The sequence below is a fragment of the Pteronotus mesoamericanus genome, unplaced genomic scaffold, assembly GCF_021234165.1.
Source record: "Pteronotus mesoamericanus isolate MK-2021 breed Mesoamerican mustached bat unplaced genomic scaffold, CSHL_Meso_final contig_263, whole genome shotgun sequence".
Classification (NCBI taxonomy): Eukaryota; Metazoa; Chordata; class Mammalia; order Chiroptera; family Mormoopidae; genus Pteronotus; species Pteronotus mesoamericanus.
Window position 1 is genome coordinate 1,756,613 of NW_026555112.1, and position 21,320 is coordinate 1,777,932.

The following is a 21,320-nucleotide window of genomic DNA, read 5'->3' on the forward strand; positions in this document are numbered from 1 at the left end:
CCCCGAGCCCCTGCTCCGACCAGGACCCTCCACCCTGGAACCCTGGCCCTGCCATCACTCGCTGAGACCCGTGCCTCTCCGAGCTCCAGCTTCTCCACCTGTAAAATGGAGGGGACCACAGGACCAGCACCCATGACTGGGGGACTAAGCGCACCCCACTTTACAAACACGGGGTGATGGGCAGCGGCCACCCCTGCATGAGGCCCAGGGGAGCACATTCCCTAGAGAAAGCCAGCTCCATCTAGAGAAATGCAACCCCCAACAGCAGGGTGAGAGCTCACTCCCCAAACTGGGAACCGAGGACCAGGTCTGCGAAAGATACGGCCCACACTCCTGAGCCCCCACCTGAATGAGATGAAAGCTGAGGAACCGGGAATGTGCACACGCTCTCAGGAAAATCACCATCCGAACAGGAGGACAAAACACTGCCTAAAAAGTTCTCAAAAGTTCTAAGAAGAAATGGGCTTTGAACAGAAATGAATCACAGAAAAATGGATTTAGCTCCTCTCATCTCTCCATTTCCTGGAAAAGTGGAGTCAGTGCTTTCAGCAGCTGGGAATTACTGCTCAGACATTTCTGAGTCAGCAATGACCACGCTGAGGCGCCAAGGTGTCCTGATCGTGGCTGCAGATCAAAGACCTGAATTCACCGTTCCTCATGACTGTCTTCATTTTGTAATTTGGTGGTTAATTTTAATCATTTTATAGGCTAATAATTTATTAGAATAAGTTAACATGTATTTCTACATTCCTGTTTTGCTTGAGGCCTTATATTACTAAATGTATTTTAAATATAAAATGTTTTGCATCACTGATTTTTCTTTAACTTTGTGAATTCTAGCTTTTTAAAAACAAAATTTTAATCCTATTGGTATTTCAATGTCAGCAAAAAAAATGAGCTAAACAATGGCATTGTTCGCCTTCTCCAATGTTGCTGTTGGCTAGCGCTTTCTACACTTCGAACCTCACAACTTAGGGTGACAAATCCTATGGCCCCCAGTTTGCTGATCACGACTCAGACACAGAGAAGTCAGTGCTTCAGCCAAGCTGCGTGGCGCATGGGTGGCCCCGGGAGAGGACCCGCCTACAGTTCCAGCACCGCCGTGCGCACCTACTTTGCTCTGAGGCCGGTGGGCAGCCATGGCCCTGAACACTCAAACCACCAGGCACACCAGCCAGGTCCACCAGCCAGGTCCACCTTCGCAGGCACTTCACCAGCGGCTCACTTGTCCTAAACAACCAGTGTCGTCCGCTACAGACTGGGAAACGGGCACAGGAAGGCTGGGCGAATCCAGCCAGTCCGACTGCAAAGCCATGCCTCCTGCCCAGTCACGAGGCTGCTGGGCAACAATCGAGGTGGCCGAAGCGCACCCACTTCACATGGCACTTCCACACACACTGGATCCTGCTTTACTGTTGCCAGGGCCAGCAGGGAACCAGCTCCATCGCCCCCGCAGAGCAGCCGAGGAGCTGGAGCACAGACGTGGGAGCCTTGTCCAGGAGCCCCAGGGGCCGGTGCAGGTCAAAACCCAGCAGGAGCCTACACATCTCCAAACACACATGGCTTTATTACTACAACGAACTCCAAAAGCACACTTGCTGGACCTGTTTGGGCCCAATGTGCAGAGGCAGCGGGCAGGACAGGCAGGCTCCTTCCTCTGGGCCAGTGGGCCCTGTCCAGGGCCAGAGAGCGCGCTCAGGGCAGTTCAGGAAGATGGCGGCAAGGAGGCAGGGGTGGCGGCGAGCTTCTTGCTGTGGGGTGTGCAGGAGGCGGCGTGGGCTCACTTGATGCGGTAGAGGACCTTGCGCTGCATGCGATGCTGGATCTCGCCCCGCCGCAGCATGAGCTGCAGGACCTTGTGGATGGCGTGCTCTGGGTATTTCTGTGGACACAAGGCTGGATGCAGGAGCTGCTTCCCGAGGGGACGCCAGATACCCCACCCACCCACTGGGCCCTGCAGAGCCCCCAAGGGAGCCCAGGCATCCCCCTGCTCAGAGAACTTTACGTCACACCCTGTGTCCTTTGATCCTAAGGGCCCACGCTCCCTGAATGCCTACCACGCACCAGGCACTGTTCAAAGTTTCACTAACGCAACTCATTCCATCACCACAACCACCTGTGCAGCTGGTACTGCACTCATCCCCACTTTACAGGGGAGGAAACTGAGGCAGAGAAGCTCAGTCACTTAGCACGTAAGGGGTAGAGCCAGGACACCCACTCTGGGACTCAAGCTCCTGACATGCGCTCTCGCCTTGGCGTGCTCACCTACAGAACCTACTGCATAAAACTGCTCCAAGGACCAGAATGAGATGACATGGATGAAAAGGAGCCAAGACCAGAAACTAGGATTGTTCCTGAGATTTAAAGATGGTCACAAGCTCTCCACAGAATCTGGAAGGCCAGCGCCTCTGTGGGGTCAAGAGCACTGTCCCCAGGGCCCTGGGAGGCTCACCCTCCTGTCTCTGCCCATCCCCATCCCACAAAAGCCAGGCAGTGGGGGAGAAGGGGTAGACAGGAGGGCGAGGAAAAGCCTGGGAGTGGCTCCAACAGAACCCCTGCCATCTGTCCTCGCCCCTTCACAGGACAGAAAAACAGCCCTGCCCCAGGCTGAAGCAGTTCCCAGGGGAGGCATGATGGAACAGGTCTGGGACAAGGAACAGCCGCCCCACAGCCTGTTTGTTGGACAATGGGACACCGGTGTTGGTGGGTGGGAACCGGACCACGCGTGGCCACCAAGAGACTCCTCGCACCCTCCTCTCCCGCCGCCCGGCCCCAGGATGGCCCACCTGCTTCGTGAAGTCCTGGATAATGCTGTGCTCTGACACCTGGGAGCCAATGGCAAAGCGGCGCTTGAGCTGCTTCTCAATGCGGCTCAGCATCTCCTGGTCCTCCTGGCTGGTGAAGCCCTCCACCCCTGTAGGCATGAGAAGGGAGGCGGGTGGGTGGGGACTGGGTGCCAGGGACCTCAGCCGGCCCACCGTGGGAGGCTTGGCAAGAGGGAGGCCTCTATCCCCAGGAAGAGCGGCTAGAGCCAGACCCAGAGGAGAAACTTAGGGGAAGAAGAACAGTGTGCAGGGGAAGTGAGGGCCTGACTGAGGAGACAGCAGAAGAGACCCATAGTCAGGGGCGAGGCTGATGTGTGGGGAAGGGTGCTCCAGGCAGAAGCAATGGCGAGCACACAAAGGCATGAAACAGGAACACGCCCCACTGGTTCAAAACCAGGTCCTAGGGGGCCGCTGCAGGCCACGGTATGCACTTTGATTCAGGTTAGAGCAGCAGCCACTGGAGGGCCCTGAGGACACACATGAGCTGACTCTTGTCTGCTGGGAGAGGGAAGGATGTTTTCCCGGAGAGCTGGCACGTAATAGGCACTCCAGAGACACCTGCAGAAAGGCTGAGCCCGTGACAGGCAGCAGGTGCTAGGGCCGTGTGGCCCAGGCAGGCCCAGGGGCAGCGAGCCCAGCATCCTAGCCAAGCAGGGACCTTGGGCGCCCTGAGGAGACCTCTCTTAGGGTCAGTTTCCCCATCTCTACGATGGGAAGGATGAGGTGGCCAGCCAGGCTTCCAGGGGCCAGCTGCAAATAAAAGGAGGGGAAGGGCTTTATGGGGTGCTGACTGTTGTCCTTAACCAATGGTAAATGGCAGCCATAGCTCACGAACTGGCTCACGAGGACTGTGTTCAAGCGTTTGGAGAGATGCCGCTTCTACCCACCCTGGAGAAACACGGCCGGGGGAGAAGATAAAAAGGAAGCAAATGCAGAAGAGCAACAAACACTCTGGGCCTCCAGCCACACCCTGCGCCTGCTCACCTGCCAGGGTGCCCGACAAGGCGGCATCCAGCGTGGACACCTGGAAGAGCCTCAGGGCCTCCTCTACGTCCGCCTCCGTGGCGAAGGGCTGCAGCTTCATCTTGCTGAGGGCCTCAGCAATGCGTACAATGGCCTCCAGCTGCCTGTGCGGGGCAATGGGACAACACAGAGGCCTGAGCCCACCTTCCCTCCCCTGCCCATCCTGGTATCAGGTGGTACCTGCCCAAAGCAGTAAGACTGCAGGGGAGACTACTGACTGTCCCATGACCTGTCTTCCCTTCCTCCTCAGTAATGGAACCCCAACCTTTATTCCGGCACACGACACCCAGCTAAAAGACATTTCCCAGCCTCTCTTGCATCTAGGTGTCTGTGTTACTAAGGAGTAGCCAATAAGTTGTAAGTCCAAACATTTTGAAGAAATTTTATAAAGTATCCTTGAAAGGTGGGCCCTTCTTTTCCTTCCTCTCCCACCACCTGGAATGCAGAGGTGATGGATAAGGTCCCTGCAGCCGTCTTGAACCATGAGGATAGGTTGTCTGCAGGAAGCCGGGAACCACCAGAACAACCCTGGACCTCCTATTCCCTCAGGTATTTTTACCTAAGAGGGAAATGAACTCCCAATTTACTTAAGCTATTTCCCTTGGGTTTTCCATTACATACAGGCAAATCCCCTTCTAACTCATCAGTGCTGAGGGCAAGATTGAAACAAGTAAGTCCAAGCTCTTAATCACCACACTCGACTGTATAAACTCACAGGGACGAGGAGAGTTGGGAGCTGAGAAAACAGGTCCAGAGAAGGAAAACAATTTCCCTGCAGTTACACAGTGGGCTAGAGGCATGGACCCCGGTCTCTCGAATCCCAGGAATGGGCCTTCCCTCACCCTCGGGCTTCCCTGCAATGGGGGAACCCAGGTAGAACCCAGAGAAGAAGGTTCCAAGGTTTTCCTGACCTCACATAAACCAAGAAACAGAGTTATCAGAGAGGCCACTGTTCACACTCCAAAAAGGACCCCTCCCCGCCGAGCAGGCCCTACTGTAGGACAGAGCTGTGTGCGTAGCAATGGCCCGGCCCCGCCCGCCGGCTCACCGCACAGTGATGGGGATGCTGGAGCGGCGCTCGCTGTCCCTCTCGTGCTGGCGGGCCCCGCTCCGCATGAGGATGTACCGGTTCTTCAGCTTCTCCGCAGCCTCCGCTGACAGCCGGGGGCCACACCTCCTGCAGGGCAGGGTGGGGAGCAGCTGCCCTGAGGCCACGGAGGAAACCCACCCTGCCCACTGCCCGCTTACAGTCACGTACTTTCCCCCAACAGGCTGGACGTGTCGTTTGGAAAAGATTTAAGTAAAATCTGGGCTATGCGCTGGTGCCACAGAGGTCAACAGTGGGACAGAAAAACAGTTGCCTTTGTCAGAAAACAGGAGACGGAGAGCCAGGCCCATCTGCAGGGGCTGAGACCACCCCTCTTTACTGCCAGGCAGATGGCATGCAGCTCTTGTCCAGGGTGGGGGTTGCCCCGTCCACAGTGCAGAACAAAGGCGGCGCCACGCAGCCGAGACCCACTGGAGGGCGGGCTCAGAGGGGTCCCCGGCGCCCGCTTCTCCACCTCCCCACACGTCTGAGGATGCGACATGCAACGATGCCCACAGGAGGCTTGGCAGCGACTGTGTCCAGGGGCAGGGAGCACGTCACACCCTCCCAGGAGGGAGGGGGCTCAGCAGGGATGTCTGCCGAGGACCTACCCACGTCCTATCCCCTCCCACCCCCAAAAGGTCGACTGACAGCGATTTAGGGGAAATCTCAGATCACCTACTCCAGCCCTCGTCCTGAGGACGAGGAGAGACCAAGTACAGAGGGTGGGAGCAAGCTCCCCAAGCCATGAGGAGCTCAGAGCTGTGACGAAGACCCAGAAAACACTGGGCGCTACACAGCCCATCACCCCAGACAAGGTGGTGGGTTAGGGACCTGCACAATTACAGCATCTCACCTCCCATCGAAGGGGCAAAGATTCCTCCACCCTGGGGTTTTGACTCCAACAAGAGACAACCAAGGTGAAGGTCAAGAACCTTAGCATAATGGCTATAAGAACAGTCCCTGGAGCCAGGTACCTGGGTTCAAATTCTGGCTCCACTACCTCCTCCCTGTGATCCTGGGTAAGTTACTTAACACTTAACCTTTGTCTCAGTTTCCCTACCCATAAAACAGAACAGTAACACACCAGTCTTGTAGGTTTTAGGGGAGGGTTAAAGTTCATTTGTCCATAAAATATTCAGAATGATGCCTGGCACAGCAGTTACCCCTATGTATGACACTAGTATTGACAATCTGTTAGAATAACAACTAAAATCACAAGTGCCATTCACTGATTGGTGCACGGCTGTGCCAGGCACTTACTCATGGTCTACGGCAACCCTTACAAAAACCCCAGTAAACACCAACATGGGGAAAGCAGGGCTCGAAGGTCACATGATTGGCCCTAAGGTCACATAGTGGGGACGGGCAGTACGCAGAGCCCGTGTTCACAGCAACCACGCGGCCTTGCCTCCCTGAACATCAGCTGAAGGGGGAGAGGGGGTCTCTGAGACTACCTAAATCCTACACCCTCACTCTGGAGACAGAGAAACTGAGGCTGACAGCCACAGTGCCCTGTGTAAGGTCAGAAAATGGCAGAGCAGGCTCAGCAGAGCTAAAACTCAAAGAACAGCATCATCTCAGGCATCCTTCACAAGGAGCAGGCCCAGGGAACGGGGCTCTCCCCGCCGCCCGAGAGCCGGGTAGCCCCAGCCCTCGCTCAGGACTCACGCTCGGCAGTAGGCGATGAACCTCTTCAGCTTGGTCAGGTCGATCTCGCCGTCCACAGCCTGGGTCTGTGTCAGCGCGCTCACATGCAGAGTGATGACGTGTTTGGCCAGCATCTGGCGGGCAGAGGGTACCCTGGGTCAGCCGGCAGGCCCTCCTAAGCCTGGGCCCCAACAGAGGTCGAGCAGGCAGGGAGGGAGCCTGCAGGACCATAACCAATAGAAAAGGGGCAGCCCCCTCCTCCCCTGGGGCTGTCAGCTGCCAAGACAACATCCTGGAACTGCCAGGGCTACGGCTGCCACCGAGGCAGCAGCTGCCAGAGAACATGCCTCCCCACAGAGAGAGCAGAGTGGCAGAGACAGGAGCCCTGACCCCGACCCCGCAGAGCCTCAACCCTCTGGGCTCATCCATGACATAAGCCACTAAGTCCTTTCAGAAACTCACCAACCAGAACTGGGTGAGGGTCTATCGCTTGCACCCAGGGGGCGTGATTTACCCCCAGTCACGCAGCTCATCACTCACAGCAGAGGCAGAACCCTGCGCCCCCAGGTCAACGCTCTCCGCGGTCCCCAACCGCCGCCGCCCTGGCTCCCCACTTGTGGGCCTCCTCTGATGGTCAGGACTTGGGCCATCCCCCCGCCCGCCACCGTTCTCCCTCCCCCAGAACCGTGGGCCCGGCTGGCCAAGCCCTGTGCACCCTGCAGCCCCGACTCACCACATCCCTCTCCTCATTGTGCTCGTCCTTGACAATGAAGATCATGTCAAAGCGGGACAAGATGGTGGGCATGAAGTCGATGTTGTCCTCGCCCTTCGTCTCATCCCAGCGGCCGAACACGGAGTTGGCAGCAGCCAGGACAGAGCAGCGGGAGTTGAGGGTGGTGGTGATCCCGGCCTGAGAGAGGGGCGTGAGGGGGAAGCCGATGACAGATCAGAGGTGAGGACCCCGTGACATGGCTCTCCGGCCTGAGCGCATGCATGCACACGGGCTTCCAGACCTGCCGCTGCTGCCGGCAGGGGTCTGGGCAGACAGGGCTCGGCCCAGCGCCCCGCGACCCCTGGGCACGGCCAGCCCAGGCTGGACCTTGGTCGAGTGGGCTTGCCAGGGAGGACCCCTCACCTTGGCGATGGAGATGGTCTGCTGCTCCATGGCCTCGTGGATCGCCACGCGGTCGTCCTCTCGCATCTGCATCGGGGGGAGGTGCCCATCAGACCAGGCAAGGGTGGGGGCGCAGTGCCAGCAGGAAAGCGCCAGCACAACCACGCCCAGGTCCCAGCCTCATGCCAGGCCAATGCCAAGAACTGGCCACCTCTCATCCCGGTGACAACTGTGTGGGCTTGCCTCTCCTCTCCCCACTCTGCAGGTGTGAAACTGAGGCTGGGAGAGCTCAAGCTACTTCCCAGTTACCCTACAGTGACAGGCAGGGGGCTGGATACAACTCTCCAATTTGATGCTGTCCAAGCGCAGAAGTCCACACACACCCCCTGCCCTGAGACCACTACGACCCACCCCCCTTTCGCCCACCACCTCACCCCGTCACCGTCACCTTGTCAAACTCATCGATACAGACAACCCCGCCATCAGCCAGGACCATGGCTCCGCCCTCCATGATGAAGTTCCGGGACGAGGGGTCCCTCATCACCGAGGCTGTCAGGCCTGCCGCGCTGCTGCCTTTCCCCGACGTGTACACCTGGGGGACGGCACGAGAGGAGGTGTCAGGCCCGGCACGGCTTCTGCGCTGACCCCACCAAACCTAGGTCACACATCACAGCTGGCTACAGAGGACAGAACGGAGCTCGGGGAGCCGCCTCTGGGTGAGGCTTGCCCAGCCCGCCTGGCCTGGAGGTTCGCCCCCACCGGGCAGTGCGTCCATCACATCCCAAGCCCCGCCCCAGCCCCGCGAGGCAGCCCTCAGGGCCCCGCTCCCTGAGCAGCAAAGTGAGGCCCTGAGGAGAGGAGTGGCACAGCTCCAGGTGTCCTCAAAACCGGGACAGACTTCTGACCCCCAGGAAAAAGCTTCCCCAACCCGAGTCCCATGTCATCTTTGTAAAGACTTGCAGGCCACATGCTGCCACTAAGCCTTTCAATAGCCAAAGTCCAAACTGAGATATGTTTCAGCATAAAATACACACCGATTTCAAAGAGTCCTAAAAAAAAAATCTTAGTACTTTTACATACCAAGCTACACGTTGACTGACTTTAAATATACTGAATTAAGCAACCTCATCAGTTTCACTTTTTTAATGTGGCTACGAGAACGCCTAGGATCACACCCGTGCTCCCCTCTGCGGTTCGCGCGCGCTTGCCCTGAACAACGCAGGCGGAGCCCTGGGCACACACTGCCCCTCTACCCAGACCCCCGCCGCCGCCGGTCCCGCCCGACCCACTGACCTCGGCAGGCACCCCGGCCCACGCGGGTCCTCAGGCGCGGTCCTCCCGGCAGAGGCCCCGGCCTTCCAGACACCTGTGCCCGAATCCCTGCGCAAGCACTCACTGGCCACACTCAGCATCTGTGCCAGTTTCCTCATCTGCAAGACGAGGTCCCAGTACCTGCTGCAGCGCTGAGGTGTGCGGCACCTGAATAAACCTACGTAAAGCACTGGCCCTTGGCTCCCTCTGTGACTATCGCCAGTGCTGTGATTCAATGGCTGATTAGTACACTGAGGCTCAGAAAGCTTAGGTGACTTGCTCAAGGTCCACAGCCAATGACTGGCCAGGCTGAAACCTGAACCCCATCCTGCCTCTCCTTCAGTGGCCTGTCTGCCACCCCAAAATCACACCCCCTGGTTGGCCTCCTCCCTCCTTCCTCCTGTGCCACCTGACTGCAGCCACAGGGAATGAGGAAGAGATTCCAGGGGATCCCGCCCACCTCAAGGACCCCGGGGACCGAGTGGCCCTGCCGCGCAGCCCTCCTCCCTGACAAGGAGAGCAGCTCATCCCGGCACTCACCCCAACGGGAGAGCACTTCTCCACAAACTTCAGCAGCTGGGACTTGGCCGTCCCCGGGTCCCCCAGCATCAGCAGGTTGATGTCTCCCCGGCGAGTGAGTCCGTCAGGGAGCCTGGGGGAAGACAGGCAGGTGGGCAAGGCAAGAACCCGCCGAGGGCTGGGACTCAGGCTGCTCAAAGGAAATGCACTCGGGGCTGGGCTGGGGCGCTCACACCACGCAGCTGATAAGCACCCCTCATAGCTGGAGGGAGGAAAGCAGGGGAGCCGCCGGGGGGCAGGGGACACACACGAGAGCCGGCCCCACAGGGGCAGGCTCCCTTCGGCCTCCGCGCTTCAATGTCTCATCTCTAAAGTGGCACGATGGTCGATTCCCTGCACGGTCACAGGGAGGACTGACTGGGTCTCAGACACATAGAAGCACTTAGAAAACGGCCTGGTGCATAGTACGAATTCAGTAGGTGGTAGCTGCCTGTGATATTTCCTTGACTTCTGTTATTTTATAGTTTCAAAGAACATGTGATGTCCTTTCACTGTCAGGTTCTTCACCTGTCACATCCACGTGAAAACGTTTCAGGGTGGTAATGTCTCACCCAAGGTCACAGGGAACGTAAGCAGCACAGCAGAGATTTAATCTCTGGCCTCCAAAGAACAAACCCAGAGGGCTCCCCACTGTACCCTCCAGGTCCCCCACGACCCACCCCCTAGCCAGGGGCGGGCGGGGATCCTTTCTGGAGAGATCAGAGGGAGCTGGGGAACGAGTCCCAGTAGCAGGCAGGGCCGAGAGTCCCGGGGAGATGAAGACAGCATTCACGCCTGACCATCTGGCAGCTGTCCTACTGTGGGCCGAGTCACGGCCCCATCCCCGGACTTGGGGGATCTGAACCCCCACCTTTTTCGGGAACCCCCAAAGAGCAGGCAGGCGATGGCCTTCTTCATGTCCATGCCCCCGAAGATGGAGGGGGCGATGCTCTTGGAAATGACCTCGTAGACATTGGGGAGGGCAGCCAGGCGCCGGAACTCCTCCTCCTCCTGAGGGGTCACTGCCCCAGCAACGCTGCGGCCTGCGTGGGGAGGGCGGGGAGGGCGCCTGAGAGCTGTGTGAGGGGCAACAAGCCCCAGCCACTGCCCCGGCCTGGGCCCTGCTCAGGGCGTCTCAGAACGGAGGGTCCTCAAGAGTGGAGACAGCGCAGGTGCCAGCACAGAGCCCCCAGGTCTGCCCCTCAGGAGCGGGCCTGCGTGCTCCCGGGTCTGGTGAGTGAGGAGACGAGCGGGGGAGGCGGAGGAGCCAGAGGGCCAGGCCGTGGGGCCCCTGGGGACTCCCGGGAGCCTGCCACCGTGCCAAGGGAGTGGAGCGCTCCTCAGCCGAGGGATGACGTGGTGTCTGTGGTTATGACAGCACCATGTACCCTGGCTGCTGTGCGGGACAGCGCAGGGTGGGAGCGGGAAGCCCCACGACAGCGCAGGAGGGACATCATGGGCTCGGCCCAGGGCGCAGCACAGCCCTTTGGCCGGGCCAGGCCAGGGCCCCAGAGCCAACTCACCAGAGCCATCTGTGTCCACCTGGATGCCCAGGACCCGGATGTAGGCGCTCCGGATACCCACGCCCACCCTGTCTCGGCCCTTGCTGGAGGACAGGCCGAACTTCTTAATGGAGTAGATGCCTATGATGGTGACCCTGTTCCCCGGGACGACCTTGTCACACAGGTACCTGAGAGGATGATGGGGGAAGGGGAAGCGCAGGTGAGAGCCTGGTGGAGACAAGAGTGTCCTGACTACCCACCTCACCACACGGTCCACCTTGGCATTTCTACCGCAGGCCTCACAACCTGAGCTGGGTCCAGACCTCCCCATCCCCGCAGGCCCAGAAAACAGGCCCCTCTCCCTCTCCTCACAGCCACCCCATGCCTGGGTGGCTCAGCTGCCTGGAGGGCGATGCTGCCCAGGTTAGAGGGGGAGGCTCGGTGCTGGCCCACCGCAAGCCCTCCAAAGCCCTATCTCAAAGCACGTGATTGTCTGTTCACTATGCTGTACACCTGACACTAACACAAAATAAAACTAAACATAAGTTACAACTGAAAAAACTTTAAAAAGTAAAAATAAAATGAAAACGGAAAAGCTCCACCTCCATCCTCTCTGCTGTCGGCCGTACCTCTCTGGCCGCACCTCTCAGCCACCGCCAGGAGAGCCCTCTGCGGGCCCTCCCGGTCTCCCTGCCCGCGCCCCGCTGCTGCTGCCTCCTCGTAGCTCCATGAGTTTCCGCCAAGTCATTTTGCCTCTGGACTTTCTCTTCCTCTTTTGAAAAACGAGATGTTGAAGCAAGGCAGTCTCGAGGCCCTCCAGCCAGCATCAGCGTGGCACAGGAAACGCTGGGACACGTATCTGCACAGGCCGCTGGCAAGCTGAGTGGCTGCAAAGAAGTCACTGCAACTCTGGGCCGCAGGTGGACGCTCCCCCTTTCTGGCCCCCCCACTGTTGTGGGATCCAGTGAGGTACCAGGCACAGAAGTGCTTCACACAGAAAAAACAGCCACATCCTAAAAAAGGCTGGCACTGTCCTTGTGAATGCTGGATTCTAGGACTCCTCTCCTCCTGTATCCCACTCAAGTGTTATGCATCTCGGGCTACATGGAGAAAATCTAATGTATAATGAACACTGTTTGTGTAAGAAATGGAACTCAACATCTGACATGCAATTTGCACTTTAAATCTCACAGCCGCTGATGAGAGATTAAGCACGGTCACAACAGGTCCCATTTTACTGGTAAGAAAATGGAGGCCCAGCAAGTTCATGCGACTTGCTCGAGAGTCGGACTCCTACACATCCTACTGCCACTGAAGAAGCTAATGGAGCCGGTAGGTCTGCTCCCCAGCACGCCCAGAACACCTGCGCAACCCTGGCCACCATCTCCAAGACTCCTGCCTACGTCACCGTGCGGGGGCCAGGCCCCACTCAGCCCCTTCTCCCTCCTTCCAGCCACTCAACCAAACCCAAGGGAGACTCTCCACGGCAGGGCGGGGCAGGGGGTGAGGCTCCCCCAGTGGCTGGTGACGGAGCTGTGCCAGCCAGAGCCTCCTGGTTCTAGGAGGGCTGGAGAGCTGCTCCCAGGAAAGACACAGGCCCAACACGCCTCCGCTCACGGACTCAGTTACATGTTCTCGGTCTACACAGTGGGGGTTGGCGGCCCTACAGGTGACGGGAAGATGCGAGGGAACTACGGGAAGCGCCAGCACAGGGCAAGCGTCCCCTAACAAGCCGTCTTCTCCTCCGCCACCCACCACGCTGGACGGTCCGCACCAGCACCAGGTAGGGCCAGCCAGGGACACCCGTCCCCGTGGGTGCCAGCCCAGCCCCTGCCCGCCTCACCTGTCACAGTAGAGCTGCATGTGTCTGGGCATCTCGCCGTGGGGCACTGCGTCAGGCAGCTCCTGCAGCTTCAGGGTCTGGAAGTCCACGCACCTGCACTTGTCAGGCATGATGAAGTAGGGGTCCAGCGGGCACTTGGGGCGCCCGGCCTGCTCCCTGCACAGGGGAAGAAAGGGTCACCAGAGCTACCCTGAGAAGCTAGAGCCCTGGTAGCCCCTACCAGGAGTCAGCAACAAGGCATGGAAGGCGTGGCCAGCAGCTAATTAAGGGCCTCCCTGAGCTGGGAAAGGCCCTAAACGGGCTGCTCCATGGGGACTGGGCAGGGGATTAGGAGCAGGGAGACCTGCTCCAGGCCATGCTCCTCCATGAACTTGCTGGGAGGCAGATGAGTCACACCCCAGCCCCCTCACAGGGTCTCAGTGTCCCCACAGGTACAAGAGGGGCCCGACTGCCAATGACCTTACTAAAGCGCCCCTCAACCCCCAGGGTCTGGGCACCTTCACACCATTCTCAGGGTCCAGGCCTCTATACACCCCTATGTAAGGAAACCATTACTTAACTACTAGAGCAGCACCACAGCAAAATACCTCCCCCCTTCTAGGTGCCAGACCCGCAGCAGTGACAGTGAAAGCCTCTGCCCTTACAGAGCTCGGGCCGCAGCCGGGGGACTAGGAAACCAACCAGCACGTCACCACACAACAGAGGGACAGGCAGCGCTCTCTGTGCTCAAGTGGGCAGGCGAAAAAATGGCCACGCAGGTGTGCACCAAGAGTAAGGCGGGAGGCCAGGGCACAGACGGAGGAGGCAAAGCTGAAGGAAGAAGTGAGGCCACGGCCTGTGGGGGTCAGAGGAAGGCATGTGCTGGGCAGAGGAAGCAGCAAGTGCAGAGGCCCCGCGCCAGGCGCCGGGCAGGAGGGAGGCAGCAAGGCTGGGCCTGGAGCGAGGAGGGCAGCTAGGCGGAGCCGGGAGCCAACCACGGAGGGCCATGCAGGACACGCTGGGCCTCGGCGTTAAGGCAGAAACAATGGCATCACCTGCAGTGCAAGGGTCACCTGACTGTGGGCTAAGCAGCAACTGGGGGACGAGGGTGGGCACAGCGGGACCAGGGAGGAGGTTTCTGCAGGGCTCTAAGAAAAAGGTGGACAACGGCATGGAGCCTGTGTCGCAGCAGGAGTGGTCCGAGTCTCCACACACAGACTTACAGGCAGACCCCAAAGGCCTTCCTGCCTGTTCAGATGCAGATGGGAAGAAACATCATGAGACCAAGGACTGGGGCTTGAACACCCGAAACGATGGCCAGGAGGGCGGGGGCGGTGCAGGCCGGTGTGGGGATGGGACGGAATCAGTTCAGAGTGGGACTTGGGACGATTCAAATCTGGGGGAGGTCTGGCAGATGGCTGAACTTAAGTCCGAGTGTCCTCTGCACTTGGACTGTACCTAACAATCCAAGGTCACCTAGAGTGCGGAAAAAAAGAAGTGAGGCTGGACCCTGCCTGGGCGCTGTAGCACTCAGGTCAGGAAGCTGAAGGCAACTAGCACAGGAGGCCAAGAAAGAGCAGCCAGGGAGAGCCTGGAGCCTTTAGATGGGGTCAGCGATCGCTCTCTGAGGGGCCGGACAGTAGGTGTTTCCAGTTCTGTAGGCCAGAAGGCCACACGCTCTGCCTCGGCAGTGCAACGAGGCCACCGGCATAAACGAGTGAGTGGCTGTGTCCCCGGGGCCTCTGGGGCCGGCCCAGCAAGCGGCCGCTTGCTGCAGGAGACTCCAGACAGACGCGTCCCTCCCGCTGCTTTCCCCTCCCGGCCCCAGGCTCCCCACACGCCCGGGGCGTCAGGGCTTCCTGGTGGGGCAGAGCGCACCAGTGCTGAGGGCAGCCCCAGGGCGTCGGCGCCGAGCCTCTCCGCCTCTCCCGCGGGGCACGCCCTGCCCAGCCCCTCCCTGCTGCAGTGTCCCCATCCTTCACATCTCCTCTCGGGTCACGTCCTCACAGTCCCTGGAGGCCACTCAAGACCCACTCACGTGTTGCACTTCCTGGGCAGGGCGTAGCCCTCCAGGCCGGGACGCATGGCGATGTTGGTGAGGGTGTTGCGGCAGCTGCGGCACTGGATGGAGATGCGGGTGGCCTTGGCGCGGACCCCAGACGCTGAGATGATGATGCCGGGGATCTTCACCAGGTGTGACATCATGTCCGACTGTAACAGAACCATCGGAGGACGGCTAGTTAAAGGGAGCCCGGTACATGTGGGACTGTGCATGAAAGTCTTCTTTTAGTGCATACGGAAACACGTGCAGTAAAGTGCCGTGTCTATACCTTACTTTAAAAATGCTTTATCAAAAAAAAGAAAGAGAAAAAAGCAAGGCAAAATGTTAACAACTATTAAATCTTGATGAAGGTATATCGGACTCATTACACTATTCTACCTTTCTGTGGGTAATATTTTATTATAAAAAGCCAAAAACAAGAAAAGTTTCTTCCATCATCTTTTCTTCCCATCCCCAGCAGTTTTTCCGGGACCGACAGCCAGGCTGCAGGTTCATGCCAACGCCCTTCCCCGCAAAGCCCAGCGATGGGGACGGGAGAACACAGAGAGGGGGCCAGCCCCCTCGGTAACTGAGGCCGGAGCCGCACAGGCCCCGGGGGATGCTGGGACTGTTCCAACAACGGCAGAGCATGTTTTCTGGAAAGCAATCTACAAAGCTGCAGGCATCCTGGCACTCCAGAATTTCAGACTTGGAAAGGACTGGCCCGTGCCTCGAAGTCACCCTTGTCTGGAGCAGCCTCCTCCTCTTCCCATAGGAAGCCCGTCACCCGGAGCACGCCATTCACTGTGTTTGCCAACGCGCCTGACAGCGGGAAGCTTGTCCCTGGCTGGAGCTGAGGCTGGCTTCTCCGATGAGACAACTACCTCACAGACCAAGTCTACTGCCATTTCCCAGAACAGGAAAACCATGTGAAACTCAGTTTTTTCCACACAAGGTCCTGGAGCCCCTCCCTGATGCTGAGAATCCCCACTACTGGGAAGAGAGACAAGCCAACAGGCTCCACAGCCTCCAGCAGCCATGCCCTTGCTTCTGGAGCAGCCCTGCGGTCGTGCTAACCAAGGAAGGCTGCTCGGGACCCCAACAGAGCTGCTGGACTGCAGGGATTGGAGCAAATACCAGAGCATGGCCTGTGGGCGCGGTGCCCGATGCGGAGGGGCTGTCAGCTGAGCAGGTGACACTGGGCCCCACTGGAGGGCTCCCCAAGCACAGGCACATGCTTCATCTCAGCTGACTCCCACAGCCACCTTGCGGCAGAACTAATGCCCGGGCCATGCCTTCCTCCTCACTGCTCTCCAGGCTTCCACTCCTGCCTCTTGTATAAATTCTCCTTCCACACGGCAGCTAGAGGGACCTTTTAAAAATGCAAGCCGCCCGTTCTCCTTCGTAACCCTTCACTGGCTTCCTCCTGCGCCCCAAATCCGAAGCCCCTTTCTAGAGCTGGAGAGGCCTGGCCACCTGGCCCCTCCACCCGCTCCTTCCCTTCACTCCTGGGGTCTGACTTCGCGGGCCTCTTCCTGCTGCTGGAAACACGCCATGTCCGCACGCGGGCCTTGGCGCCTGCTCCCCCCAGAGCCTGGAACGCCCCTCCCTCAGGCTGTCACACCACTCGGACTCGCCACCAGCTCGTCCTCACAGAGGCCTGCCGTGACCGTGACCGCCCCCGCCCCCCGACTGCTTTCCACGACTCCTGTCCCAGCACCTGAAGTCATCTCAGTGCTCCTCGTCTGCTTCTCCCTGTAAGCTCCACGGGAAAGAGGTCCTGCCTGTGTAGTGGGAGGGTCTAGCCCAGCCGCCAGCAGATAGCAGCCCCTCGGCAAGTATCTGCTGAATAAAACTGATAAACGACCGGACGAGAGACAGGTTCTGCCAACCTCTCTGGCCTCGCCATCACGCTCCCGCCATGTGGGCTGGCTTTCAACACGGCCTGGGACACCCCACGCCCGCCTCACCGCTGGGCTTCACACAAGCCGTGCACCCCACCCCACCCCACCCCGCGCTCTCCCCTGGCCGCTTGCATGCTGCCCGTTCTCATCCTCAGCCTCCACTCAGCGTCACCTCCTCAAAGAAGCCTTCTCCCTCTTTTCCAGGGAGGCCCCCACACTTTCCCGTCGCCTGCTCCATTTCCCCCACTGCACTGACGATCACCTAAAATGATCCTCGGGGGTGTTTACTAGTTTGCTCAGTCTCCCCAGGGGACATAAACTCCATGAAGACAGAGCTGGTCCTTCAGTTCTCCGTTGTTTCTCCAGGACCCAAGTCAATGCTTTGCCCACGGGACCTCAGTAGACATCTGTCCAATGAGTTAATTCTGCTCGGGCTCCCGCAGCTGGCACCCAGGCGGGCCTGCCTCCGAGGCCCCTCTGCACCATGCAGCAGCCACGGCCACCCTCCAACCGGCCTCGAAGCAAACCCACCTTCAGGCTACGAATGCTGGACGGGCTCGCGTCCGACTTGAGCATAACCTGGATGTCCTGGAGCGCCTCCTCCCCAGAGGGCCGGGGCCGGGTTACCTCGTCGGCCACCTCCTTGGCAGCTTCCTCCAGCTGGAGGGGAGGAAGGAGAAGGCTGTCAGTGACCGGAGCAGGGCTGGCCCAGGGGGACGCAGGGACAGGGTCCCACTCACCAGCTGCAAATGCTCGGTAGGCTGCTTGTACAAGAAGTCGGCCAGGTCCTCATCAAAGCTGGCCAGGTCCTCCACCTCCACCTCGACCCAATACTCCCCCAGGTTGTAATGCCGCTTGAGTTCATCCCTGCAGTGGGCAGGTGGCAGGGTGAAGGTGGGGACCGGTGCAGGGAAGAGGAAGCCGGCACTGGTGACGCGGAGGGGCACTGCGCCCTGAACGTGCCCCGCCGTCGCCAACGCTGCTCCGCCCCTTCTCTCCCCAGAGGCACGTCAAACTGCCGCGGGTCCCGTCACTTAGCCCAGCAGAGGCTCCCCACGGCCGGCAGAGGCGTCCTTCACAGAAAGCTCCATGGAGGACCTTTCAACACTCAGACAGGGTCCTGCGCACGGTCAGTTTGGGCGACCCCCGCTGCACACCAGCTCTTCGTTTCCGGCCTCCTGCGGGCCTTTAACTCTCCGTTAGGAAGCTGACAAGGCACACACCTCACAACTTGGAGACCGAAGGCAGCAGACACCCTGTCCATCTTCTCAACCACCAGGCATCCCACGGGACTACTGTCCCAAAAGCACGTTTGGGGACCACGGACCTACACAGAGCCCCCTCCCCTTCTGCCTTATGCCCAGGAGCCACCTAAAACCGCCAGCCTGGCCCAGAGAGCCTCCTGCTGCATCGGGCCACCCCACACATCTGCCCGGGCAGCTGCTCCCTGGACTGCTTCCCACGCAACTCTTCTGTCAGCTCCAGGGTCACCTTGAACTTCGGCTCCTCTGGAAGCCTCCCCTAACTCTGCTTTTACGTTCCTTTGAGATGATTATCACCACGTAACTATTAGTTGGTCCCCGTGCCCCGCTCCCACGGACTTGAGGACAAGGGGTTCGAACCTTTTCGTGTTGGTAAGTCAGGGTCTAGCACAGGGCCAGGCACCCAGGCGGTCCATGTGCGCGGGTGCCTGAGTACGTGGAGGCAGGAATGGCTAAGCCCCTTTTACTGACGAAGACGCAGACAACCCGAGAGACTGTCAGTCGCAGTCGCGGCACCAGAGCCTGGACCCGCAAACCCCTGCCCTCCTCATCTGGTGAGCCTGCGATGGCGTGGCACGCTGCCACCGGCTGCACCGACTAGGAGCAGCGACCTCGCCCCGCTGGTCCGGTGCTGCGGCCCAGCACCCAGGGCCTGGCGCGCAGCCGGCGCTCCGTCAGCAGCGCTGGCAACATTGGAACGAACGAACGAACGAATGAATGAACGGAGTAAATCGTCAGCCCTCTGCGCCCAGGGCACCCACAGAGAACTTGCGTTTCCCAGGTGTCTCTGACACTCCGTGGAAGGACAATAATAAGATATAAAAACCAGGTCTGGAAAAAGAACCAAAGGACCCAAATGGCTCTGGCTGGGGAGTCGGGGGCCGACTCAGCAGGTGACTCACGCAAAACTTAACTTCAGGTAGGACATGGACAAAAACACGTCCCCCCACGTGCCCGGGTCTGATGAAGCACCGCTGGGACCAAAATCCTTGGAACGGGACAGGCTCCTTCGCCTCCCCGCCAGTTTCCCCAGCTGTGCCGCGACCGTCCGGGACACCAGAGGGCTCTGAGCGGAGCCGTGGGGCCAGCTCAGCCCCTGAAGCAGAGGGGCCTGCAGGCGCGTCTCCCCTCCTGCCCCGCTGCAGCCCGCACCTGTATTTGAAGGTGAAGCCGGTGCGGTCGGTGCCCACCCGGTACTGCCGCAGGAACTCCTTGAAGCGCCTCTGCAGCTGCGATTTGCGCGCCTTGCCCTCATCGGCCGCGGTGTCGCCCCCAAAGCTGTCGCTGTAGAAAATGCCGGGGTCGTCGAAGCCCGACATGACTGCACCTGGCGCGGGGGCGAAGAGCTGGAGCGGACGGGGGACAGCGCGCGGCCTCCCCTCCGCTCTGACGTCTGGGCCTCGGCTCCGAATGCGGGGCGGGAGAGTCCGGCTCCCACTCCTGGATCCCGACCCCAGTGCTCCCAGGACAAACCCCTGCCCCCCCTTACTGCACGCCCAGAGGGAGACACCTGCCGTCCCCCCATGGAGCCAGCTCCCGGGTCCCCATGCCCCAGTCTCACCGGGCTCACCTGTCTCTTCCGGCACCCCACGGACCCGGAGAAGCAAGCAACCCACAGGCTCCGCCGCCGAGTTTCGCGGGAAAACAGAGACGCCGCGTTCGGACGCTGCGGACGCTGCCTCCTCATTGGTTCGCCTGGGCCCCGCGGACAGTGATTGGGCCTCTCTGCACCCTCGAGTCCAGCCTCCTGGACCGGCATCCGAAGCTGATTGGACTTAGGGCTCATGGCGTCAGGGTTTCTCGCCTCCTTCCGGGCTCCATTTTGTGTGCCAGGAAATTTGGCGCGAATTTTCTGAGGTAGGAGGGGAGGGGTGGAGCCGGGAGCAAAGATGGCGGAGGGGCGGGCCTTCAGCCGGAGGGTAGGCGGGGTTGTGCTGAGGGTCAGTTCTGTGCCTTTCGCAGGCCTTTCTAAAATTCTCATGAGACGAAAAAACTATAATTAAGGAATATGTTACTAATAAAAAAATAAAAGCCTCATGAGAAAAAGGCCCCTTTCAGAGCACGGGGGTGAAAGAACCAAGGGTTCAGAAGATGTAGGTCCCATGGGGGCTGGGAGGCCACCTGCACACCTGCTGTGTGTTCTCGCCCTAACGCACACTCTTCCAAAAGTTACAGAGTCATCAGGCATGTCACCTCTGGTCTCCTTAACGCATCTGTGAGCAAAGTCGTCCCAAACTTGGAACTCGACGTTTTCGTAGACCCAAAAATGCTGGGTTTGTTTAAATGGAAGATTTTAGGTTATTTGGAAATGCTTAAAATTAGCGAGAATTCACGATCAGATTCCCAGCCTCGCTGGAAAGATGGTCAAGACCCATCAAAAATCGACGCACGCTCAAGCAGCAACAAGGGCTGCAAAATCTCCCTGCTTTTTCATTCCCATTCCGCCCTCCTTGAACCGGAAAGAACTCATTCTCTTGGCCACATTCAGACAAACGTACATTGATATTTACGGAGAGTGTTTAAAAATGTGTATTTCTACAGTGTATACAAGTGATATAACAAATAAATGTAAAACTGGCTTTTCTCATGGTAGTCTCTCTGAATGGACACGCAGCTCTAACTCCGGCAAGCTACTAATTTTCCATAGGATGAACAGATTATAAATTATTCAGCCATTTCCCTATGAGATTTCAAGGTTTCCCTCCCCGCCTCCCTTCCTGTTTTTGTCACTGCGACGACTGTCCATGCCTCTTCCGCAGAAAACGGGAAACCCTCCGCATACCCAGTCCCCTGCACGGTGGCTCCGGGAGCTCCTTGCGCTTTGGAGCCCCCCAGGGAGCTTGTCCTAAATGGGATTCCAGACTCCAGCCCCGGTTTTCAAAATCGGAACCTCCCAGGGTGGGCGGGGGGCGGGGGGGGGGGGTTCTGATGCCACCCAGCGGACACGGCTGTTGGCACACAACCGGACCCCCCTGCCCGCTGTAGGAGGTTAGGTACCTTTTTCTCATTTCGCCAATGAAAAGAGACTTGAAGTGACTCGTCCGAGGTCCCAGGCTTAGTGACAAAGCCAGGACTGGGACAAAGGACCTCCGGACTCCCAGCCCTCTGAACTAGTTGTCTAAGGAACCGCCTTGTCCCGATTTCCCAAATACGCCTGCAAGCAAAGGGCTTCCACTTTTCCAGGTGGGGAGGCTGTATTTTTAATACTCCAGTGGCTTTTG

The 21,320-nt window shown here is 59.0% G+C and overlaps 1 protein-coding gene across 1 annotated transcript; it reads right to left on the reverse strand.

Moving 5' to 3' along the window:
- Window positions 1-1,631: 1,631 nt before the first annotated feature.
- On the reverse strand, window positions 1,632-19,689 carry MCM5 (minichromosome maintenance complex component 5). The gene is made up of 17 exons (XM_054574433.1): window positions 19,670-19,689; window positions 19,252-19,426; window positions 17,578-17,704; window positions 17,369-17,497; window positions 14,931-15,103; window positions 12,914-13,069; window positions 11,092-11,258; window positions 10,440-10,611; window positions 9,551-9,662; window positions 8,148-8,291; window positions 7,721-7,786; window positions 7,319-7,495; window positions 6,607-6,719; window positions 4,897-5,025; window positions 3,810-3,952; window positions 2,787-2,914; window positions 1,632-1,882 (listed from the first exon to the last, which is right to left on the reverse strand). The coding sequence occupies exons 2-17, from the start codon at window positions 19,416-19,418 to the stop codon at window positions 1,781-1,783; spliced, it is 2,205 nt and encodes a 734-aa protein (XP_054430408.1). The 5' UTR covers window positions 19,419-19,426; window positions 19,670-19,689; the 3' UTR covers window positions 1,632-1,780.
- Between the last annotated feature and the right edge of the window lie 1,631 nt (window positions 19,690-21,320).